Source organism: Rutidosis leptorrhynchoides, chromosome 11 (genome assembly GCF_046630445.1).
Source record: "Rutidosis leptorrhynchoides isolate AG116_Rl617_1_P2 chromosome 11, CSIRO_AGI_Rlap_v1, whole genome shotgun sequence".
Taxonomy (NCBI): domain Eukaryota; kingdom Viridiplantae; phylum Streptophyta; class Magnoliopsida; order Asterales; family Asteraceae; genus Rutidosis; species Rutidosis leptorrhynchoides.
Genome location: NC_092343.1, coordinates 390,844,582 through 390,854,507, shown reverse-complemented (window position 1 = coordinate 390,854,507; position 9,926 = coordinate 390,844,582). Strand labels below are relative to the sequence as shown.

Below are 9,926 nucleotides of genomic sequence, written 5' to 3'. Positions count from 1 at the left end.
TGACGTGCTTTATGAGGTGCATAGTAGTTTTTTGAAGTGGCGGGCGTACAGGTGAGCCATGGGCATTTAATGTCTTCGGCCTTGTGCGCCCGCACTTTGGGGGGTACATCCGCAGGAAGCATGCTCGGTTATAGGTGCTACCTGCAACATGGATGTGCTCCCTGCCTTTCTGTACAGGACCACATATAGGTCAACCTTTGTTTTTCTTTTTACATGGAGTGATCCGCCTGATTGCCGTGGGCGAGGGTTCGAAGGATCATTCCCATTAGTGTAGGGCAGCGTTCCAAATAATGCCACATAGTTTAGATTTTCCTTTCTTTCTTTCTTTTTATTAGGCTTGCATGCCAATCGTTAAAGCTTAGGCCTGCGTGTCATATTTTGCATATTGGGCCTGCGTGCCCCTAGTACTCTTATGTTCAATGTTTTCTTTTGGCACTATTGTAGCTTAGTGCAACATTAATGCAATTTCTTTTGCTAACTTTATTATTTCAAGTCTTTATTACTCTTAACAAATATCGTAATTGTGATGCATACAAACCAATGTATACTTTGCTTATACTCAAAGTTTAATAATGCTAACCGATGCCAAACTATTGTGCACATAGCCAGCGCTTTTCATTGCATTACTAACTAAAGTACTTAGAGTCTCCCAAGTGAACCAACACTTACGTTAGTGGGCAAGCAACCCCAATGCTTGTCGTTTATAGTCATGACTTGCGGTCTTCTAGTCTGCGAGAGTGTCTTCATCTAGACAAACCAATGTCTGTTACCCACCCTAAAATTTAGCTTTGTAACCAAACAGGCTTCTGCCATGCGGGAGCTAGAGATCATCCCTTAAAAGGCAGGATGCACGTAACTGCTATCAAAATGTGCGTTGAAACATAACCAAATGTTTCCATACAAAATTTAAATTTATTTATGACATAATAAATAAAATCCAAAAGTCATAACCAAATGAAAAACCATCACAACCAAAAACAAATACTAATTGACTTTGGAAATAAAGCAACATTTTAAGTAAACTAAAAATGTAAGTGCTCATAGTGCGGGGTGATCAATCCCATGTGCTGCAGCCTGACAATTATATATAGCATCTTTTCAAATAGTATGCATGCCAAGTACGAGGTACTCGTTCTCCAGTTATTTCAGCTAGGATATAAGATCCTGTAGTACTTGTGCCAATTATTTCATAGGGACCCTCCCAATTGGGCTCAAACTTTCCAGTATTCTTTGCTCGGCTTGCCTCATTATTGCGCCATACATACTCTCCTTTTTTGAATGACAACGGCTTGACGCGCTTATCATAATATTTAGAGATTTTATGCTTGTTCATGGCTTCTCGAATAGATGCAATTTCTCCGTGCTCTTCTAGCATATCTAGGTTAGCGCGCAAGCCTTCACAATTGCTTGACTCATCAAAGCTTTGAACTCTCTTTGTGGGCACCAATATTTCTGCAGGGATAATAGCTTCACTCCCATAAACCAAGCTGAAAGGAGTCTCACCTGTGCTATTCTTATGAGTAGTTCAATGCGCCCACAATACACTTGGGAGTTCATCGACCCATTCGTTTCCATATAACCCCAAACGTGCCTTTATCCCCTTAACAATATCCCGATTGGTTACTTCACATTGTCCATTCGCCTGAGGGTGTGCGACCGAAGTGAAAGATTGCTTAATGTTCAGGTCTTGTCACCAGGACCGGAATGATTCTCCTTTGAATTGGGTTCCGTTATCGCTGACGATTTCATTGGGAATACCAAACCTGCATACAATATCTTCCCAAAAGAAGTTGCGAATGCGCCTGCTGGTAATTGTTAACAATGCCTTCTCCTCCACCCATTTAGTGAAGTAATCAATTGCTACCACCAAGAATTTAACTCCCCCTGAGTAAACAGTGATTGCATTAATACTATGAAAGCGCATAATTAGCAAAGTATTATTCTGATAAATTATTCCACGCGTACCTGAGCACGCGGTAATTGGGCAGACAATGTCGATGGTGTAACGACCCAGATTTTTCCGACCGTTTTACACTTATAAGATTAATATTTACATAAATTAAACCTTACCAACATGATAAGTAATCTAAATTGTTGAGACTTATGTTTTTGAAAAGAGTTTTACACAACGTTTGACCGTCCAATTTGACCGATGATATCACGAACTATATAACATACGATAATTATACGTTTGTGTATATATATGTATTTTTATATATTTAACATGATCTAAGAATGTTTTAACATCTCATTGTGTACTAATAACAATGAGTTATAAGTATATTTTGAGACTACTAACTTAAGTTTTCAAAACGATAACTATATGTGACGTTTTTCGACTTAAATACTTAAAACCTATAATGCTTATACATGTATCGTATAGATATGTATTTTATCACTTTTAAAGGATTTATATACATAAAACGATATAAGTATATTTACAAAAGATAGCTATATTTGAATTCTCGTTCCATTTTCTCAAGATTTTTATACATATATCTAGGGTATATGTACCCGTATCATACCCAGCTTCTATACGTATTTACTATTGGTATATACACATCACAATCACTTTATTAGCAGCCATGAGTCAGCCAATTTTGGATCTTAGCATGCATGATTAATCAATTTGGCATATTACAAGACTTTTGCACAATATTACAAATTTATACATCTTTTCACCACCATTTATACTCAATTCCATTTTCATTTTTACTACACATTTTCTCTAACCAAAAACACACTCCTAGGAACCTTAAGTGTTCTTCACAATCTCAGCAAATAACCATGAAGATCTAGCTTCAAAAACAAGCCTTAATCATCATAATAAATTCCTTACAAGAACACTTCAAAAATCCTTCCAACTATACAAGTTTACTTCCAACCTTTTGATCCAACTCCACCACTCTTTGATTCCAAGATTTTTCTTATCTTTTGCAGTAACTTTGTCCAAGTAACTTGAGGTAGTAACCTTGTTCATAACCTTATTCGATTCATATTCATATAGCTATCTTATTTTGTGTTGTAAAATTTTAACAACAAGAACATAGTTTGAATGATTTCAAACTTGTTTGCAAACTAAATAGATCCTTCTAACTTAAATTTTAAAACACTTCAAGACCTATAATATATCATAATGATATGCTAACTTAACAAGATACAACTTGTTTTTACAAAGAACACCTTAAAACTGAATCTACGCCGTCGGAGTGCAACCGGGGGCTGTTTTGGGTTGGATATTTAAAAACCATCTTGAACTTTGAATTGGAAGTTCATGTTCTGGAAAAATGATATTTCTTATGAATATGTTAACACATAAAAATTTCATGGTTTAACTCAAAGTGTAAGTATTTTTAGAAAAATGATCATTAAATGTTGTTTTTATGGTGGAAAATGATCACTTTCATAAGTTTCACCAAAGTTTGACCTATAACCTATGATTTCAAATAAAAACTAAGGTATTTTCAGTTCATATTCTTAAAATTTGACTCGATCCAAGGAAGTGGCAAGTTGAACCAACAAAAACGGAGTTGTAATGAAGAAACTACGACTAAAACAAGATCGGGTATGCGAAGCTAGTTTAGCTACGAAAATATTTGGAGAAAAATTAAATTAATCATATATTTCTAATTAATATGATATTTCATATATATTTACTTATGATTTGATTTTATATATTTCAGGACTACCCGTAAACAACACGAGAAGATTAATCATAAAACCTCATGATTGTACGCAACACGTCATTTGACAACACAGTACTTTATGTACGCAACACGTCACTTGACAACATGGTACCATGGGTCGAGATTAATTCTGATCAATACGAATACGATGTGGTCTTTATTTATTTTATTGAGCAACTAATTATGGACCACTAACATCGGACTGCTAACTACGGACTAAGAAAGTATTAAAAGTATTATAAATATATATATATATATATATATATATATATATATATATATATATATATATATATATATATATATATATATATATATATATATATATATATATATATATATATATATATATATATATATGTAATGATTACTTGAAAAGAAAATATGTTGATATATTATATATATGGTTAGGTTTGTGATATCTACGGAGACCAAGTCGTGATAAATACCTTCAAGGCAAAAGTGAGTATATAGTCCCACTTTTAAACTCTAAATATTTCGGGATGAGAATACATGCATTTTATGATTTACGTTATGGATACAAGTGATTAAAAATATATATTCTACGTTGAGTTGTACCACTGGCATACTTCCCTGTAACTTGGTAACTATTATTTACATGAGGTATTGTAAACGCGAATCCTGTTGATAGATCTATCGGGCCTGACAACCCCAACCGGACTGGACGACCAGTATTCAACGGTTGCACAGTACTTCGTTTCGGTGACTACATTTGGTACGGTGTAGTAAGATTTCATAATAAAGGGAATATGCGACGTTGATTAAATGTTAAGTATGGTTATCAAGTGCTCAACAACTTAGAATATTTTTATTAAAACGTTTATATATGAAATCTTGTGGTCTATATTTATAACGCTGCCGGCATTAAACCTATATCTCACCAACTTTATGTTGACGTTTTAAGCATGTTTATTCTCAGGTGATAACTAAAAGCTTCCGCTGCAACATGTTGAATTTAAGCAAGATCTTGAGTATGCATATTTGTGTCAAAAATAAAACTGCATATCGGAGGATTTGTAATGTAAAATATGTTGGAAGTCGTATTGTTATTATCACATGTAAAGTTTGTAAGTCTAAGATTATCGCTAAACGATAATCATTATTAAGTTGTTTAAACCTTGTATTTGTAATAAAAGCTATGGTTTGTATTGTAAAAACGAATGCAGTTTTTGAAAAATGTCGCATATAGAGGTCAATACCTCGCGATAAAATCATATGTTATTGTATTCGTCCTTATGGTTAAGGTCGGGTTATGACATGTGGTATCAGAGCGTTGGTCTTAGAGAACCAGAAAATTTGCATTAGTGTGTCTTATCGAGTTTGATAGGATGCATTAGTGAGTCTGGACTTTGACCGTGTTTGATTTAGAAAACTATTGCTTATCCTTGTTGGTTAAAAATTAATATGTAAATATTATGTGATACTAACATGCTAGTTGTTATGTGATAGATGTCTAGCTTAGAACTTATTATCACATTCAGCGACTCCGAACCAGAATCTTCAGATGGTGTTCCAGTCATTAACCTATCCGATGATGAAAACGACACCTTTTGGGAAGACTCACAAGTTCCGAATGAATCAATTGAAGAGGAACCGGAAGGTGATCCTGAGGAGGAAGAAATACAAGAAATTACGAAAGAAAAGTTCGAATGAGGAAAGAAACGAAAGGCTACTGAATTGGAAAATCCAAATCCCGAGTTTAGTGAGGATGTTGTGGCACCAACTCCGCCAGACACTTCCACCCCTATTCTCGTTATTCCTATTAGTTCTGTCCCGACATCCAGTTCTTCGGTTCCTCAGCCAAAACGCAAGGAGACAGTCAAGATAACCTATAAGCGATTTCTTTGAACACAAACGTTTTGGGTTAAATGATGCGCTGTTGTTTTAAACCATGGGATCATATAACATTTTGTATAATACTACTAGTGTGGTTTGCTTAATGTTTGATGTAAGATAAGCATATGTAAAATAGTGAAGTGTGAAATGCAATAATTTTCCATGGTTGAGTATTATTTGGGTGATAGTAATTGATTTCTGTACTAAGCTATTAAGTATGAACTTTAACGGGTAGGTACTACCCTAGATATAATTATAAATCGCTAATAAGAAGAAAAGGCTTTTATAATAATAACTGGTTCATATTATTAATAAGCTACGATGTACTGTAAATACATACTACATCTATAATATTCCATGTGAATAATTATTTTTTTTCATTCTTATTGAAGATTATGGCGCGCTTGAACCGAATGACGGAACAAGAAATCGAGGAACTCATCAATTAGCGAGTGGACGACAGAATGTTATGGGTCGAGGCTGCGAGAGGTGCTGCAGTTAACCCAAATCCTCGTGTGGGGTGCACTTACAAAACTTTTCAAGATTGCAAGCCCTCATCATTCAGTGGAACAGAAGGACCGGTCGGTTTAACCCGGTGGATCGAAAAGATTGAGTCTGTGTTTAAAATCAGTGGTTGTATTGAGAAGGACATGACCAAGTATGCATCGTGTACCCTACAAGATAGTGCACTTACGTGGTGGAAAAACTATGTGAAGGCCGTAGGAGGAGATGTAGCTTATGATACTCCTTGGGAAGAATTCAAAACAATGCTAATCAACGAATATTGTCCAAGGAACGAGGTTAGGAAGTTGGAAGCTGAATTACGAAGCCTGAAAGTTGTTGGTACTAAACTCACCAACTACAATCAGCGATTCATGGAATTAGCTTTGCTATGTCCCGAATTGGTACCAACCGAAGAACGGAAGATTGAACTGTACAAAGACGGTTTGCCTAAAAAGGTCAAGGCAAATGTTACAGCATCCAAACCCAAGACTATTCATGAAGCTATCACCATGGCAAACGCGTTGATGGATCAGATTATTCTGGATAAGAACACCGATGTCAAGACATCGGGAAACAAAAGAAAGTGGGAAGGTAATCATCAACAATCCAACAAGAAATAAGAAACCACGCAAGGTGCGGGTAGCGGTTCAAACTCAGGTTACAAGGGATGAAATCCTTTATGTAACAGATGCCACAAACATCACTCTGGTTATTGTAATGTGGTGTGCAACAATTGTAATCGAAAAGGTCATCTTACTGAAGATTGTTGGGTTCCCGCTACAAATACAAACGGTACCAAGACTCCTGCCACCAATAGAACTGCCTTGGCCACTGTTACTTGTTATGGGTGTGGGAAACAGGGTCATTATAAGAGTCAGTGCCCGAATCCAGAGGAGAATAACGGATCTGCACGTGGAAGAGCATTTGTTATTAATGCTAGAGAGGCGTGCGAAGACCCGGAGCTTGTTACGGGTACGTTTACCATTAATAACTTATCCGCATCTATTATATTTGATACTGGTGCCGATAGAAGTTACGTATGTAGAGACTTTCACGCTAAATTGAATTGTTGATCATTACCTCTAGATGCTAAGTACATGATTGAGTTAGCTAATGGTAAACTAATTAAAGTCGATAAAATTTGCCGTGATTGTAAAATAAATTTAGCCGGAGAAACATTTAAGATTGATTTGATACCCGTAGAATTAGGAAGTTTTGATGTAATAGTCAGCATGGACTGGATGTCCAAAATAGGAGCTGAAGTTGTGTGCGCCAAGATGGCAATTCGCATTCCTCGTAAGGATAAAACGCCAGTAATGATTTATGGAGAGAAGGGTAACTCAAAGCTAAAACTCATTAGTTGTTTGAAAGCTCAAAAGTGCTTGAAGAAAGGGTGCTATGCTATCTTAGCACATGTTAATAAAGTCGAAATGAAGGAAAAAGAGAAGAGCATCAATGACGTGCCTGTGGCAAGAGATTTTCCAGAAGTATTTCCGGAAGAGTTGCCGGGATTACCTCCATTTAGATCTGTAGAATTTCAAATAGATCTTGTACCAGGAGCTGCACCGGTTGCCCGTGCTCCATATAGACTTGAACTGTCCGAGTTAAAAGAACTTCAGAGTCAGTTAAAAGAATTACTGGACCGTGGATTCATACGACCAAGTACTTCACCGTGGGGAGCTCCAATTTTATTTGTTAAAAAGAAAGATGGATCTTTTAGGATGTGTATAGATTATCGAGAATTAAATAAGTTAACTATTAAGAATCGGTATCCACTACCGAGAATTGACGACTTATTTGATCAGCTGCAAGGATCATGTGTGTATTCGAAAATTGACCTAAGATCGGGCTATCATCAACTACGTGTCAAAGAAGAAGACATTCCAAAAACTGCTTTTCAGACACGCTACGGTCATTACGAATTTTTGGTTATGCCGTTTGGGTTGACTAATGCGCCAGCTGTATTCATGGACCTCATGAATCGAGTTTGTAGTCCGTATTTAGATAAGTTTGTTATCGTTTTCATTGACGATATTCTTATCTATTCCAAGAGTGAGCAAGAGCATGAGCACCATTTAAGGTTGGTATTAGAATTGTTAAGAAAAGAACAGTTATACGCCAAATTTTCTAAGTGTGCATTTTGGTTGAAAGAAGTGCAATTCCTTGGCCATGTTGTTAGTAGCAAAGGAATTCAGGTTGACCCAGCTAAAATTGAGGCCATTGAAAAATGGGAGACTCCTAAGACACCAACGTAGATACGCCAATTTTTGGGTTTAGCTGGTTATTATAGAAGGTTTATTCAAGATTTTTCCCGAATAGCTAAACCATTAACAGCGTTAATGCAAAAAGGGAAGAAGTACGAATGGACCTCTGAGCAGGAGAGTGCATTTCAATTACTGAAGAAGAAGTTGACTACAATGCCTATTTTATCGTTACCTGAAGGGAACGATGATTTTGAGATATATTGTGATGCTTCGCGACAAGGTTTTGGTTGCGTCCTTATGCAACGAAAGAAAGTTATTGCATACGCATCTCGTCAATTGAAGATTCACGAGCGGAATTACACGACGCATGATCTAGAACTGGGAGCAGTAGTGTTTGCATTGAAGATATGGAGACACTACTTATATGGGGTTAAATGCACTGTGTTTACCGATCATAAAAGCCTTCAACATATTTTCGATCAGAAACAACTGAACATGAGGCAACGTAGGTGGGTCGAGCTGATAAACGACTACGATTGTGAGATTCGCTATCATCCCGGGAAAGCGAATGTAGTGGCCGGCGCTTTAAGCAGAAAGGAACGGGAACCAATTCGAGTACGAGCGATGAACATAAAAATTCGCATGAATCTCAACTCACAAATCAAAGAGGCTCAACGAGAAGCTCTTACTAAAGAAAACATAGGAAATGAAATAATGAAGAAGTATGGGAAACAACTCGTTATACGGGAAGATGGAATTCGATATTTTGCAAACCGTATTTGGGTACCAAAGTTGGGTGGATTAAGGAAGTTGATATTGAACGAGGCACATAAGACAAGATACTCGATACATCCTGGAGTTGGAAAGATGTATCAAGATCTTAAGTGAAATGTCTCGTTCTTATTGATTAAAAACGTTCCATATTAATTGATTTCGTTGCGAGGTTTTGACCTCTATATGAGACGTTTTTCAAAGACTGCATTCATTTTAAAACAAACCATAACCTTTATTTCATCAATAAAGGTTTAAAAAGCTTTACGTAGATTATCAAATAATGATAATCTAAAATATCCTGTTTACACACGACCATTACATAATGGTTTACAATACAAATATGTTACAACAAAATAAGTTTCTTGAATGCAGTTTTTACACAATATCATACAAGCATGGACTCCAAATCTTGTCCTTATTTAAGTATGCGACAGCGGAAGCTCTTAATAATCACCTGAGAATAAACATGCTTAAAACGTCAACAAAAATGTTGGTGAGTTATAGGTTTAACCTATATATATCAAATCATAATAATAGACCACAAGATTTCATATTTCAATACACATCCCATACATAGAGATAAAAATCATTCATATGGTGAACACCTGGTAGCCGACATTAACAAGATGCATATATAAGAATATCCCCATCATTCCGGGACACCCTTCGGATATGATATAAATTTCGAAGTACTAAAGCATCCGGTACTTTGGATGGGGCTTGTTGGGCCCAATAGATCTATCTTTAGGATTCGAGTCAATTAAGGTGTCTGTTCCCTAATTCTTAGATTACCAGACTTAATAAAAAGGGGCATATTCGATTTCGATAATTCAACCATAGAATGTAGTTTCACGTACTTGTGTCTATTTTGTAAATCATTTATAAAACCTGCATGTATTCT

At 36.1% G+C, this 9,926-nt stretch overlaps 1 protein-coding gene across 1 annotated transcript; it reads right to left on the bottom strand.

Annotated features, from left to right (window-relative positions):
* Positions 1–1,038: 1,038 nt before the first annotated feature.
* On the bottom strand, positions 1,039–1,924 carry LOC139876060 (uncharacterized). Its single transcript, XM_071863360.1, has 3 exons — positions 1,695–1,924; positions 1,130–1,487; positions 1,039–1,074 (listed from the first exon to the last, which is right to left on the bottom strand). Exons 1-3 carry the CDS (start codon positions 1,922–1,924, stop codon positions 1,039–1,041), a joined length of 624 nt encoding a protein of 207 aa, XP_071719461.1.
* Between the last annotated feature and the right edge of the window lie 8,002 nt (positions 1,925–9,926).

Bases quoted from the DNA above. Each gene is read 5' to 3' on its own strand.
- LOC139876060 (XM_071863360.1), bottom strand. From the start codon at position 1,924: ATGCGCTTTCATAGTATTAATGCAATCACTGTTTACTCAGGGGGAGTT. The intron at 1,488-1,694 runs GTGACAAGACCT...GACTCCTTTCAG, and splicing joins GGAGAATCATTCCGGTCCTG to CTTGGTTTATGGGAGTGAAG. The intron at 1,075-1,129 runs GTACCTCGTACT...TATAATTGTCAG, and splicing joins CTGAAATAACTGGAGAACGA to GCTGCAGCACATGGGATTGA.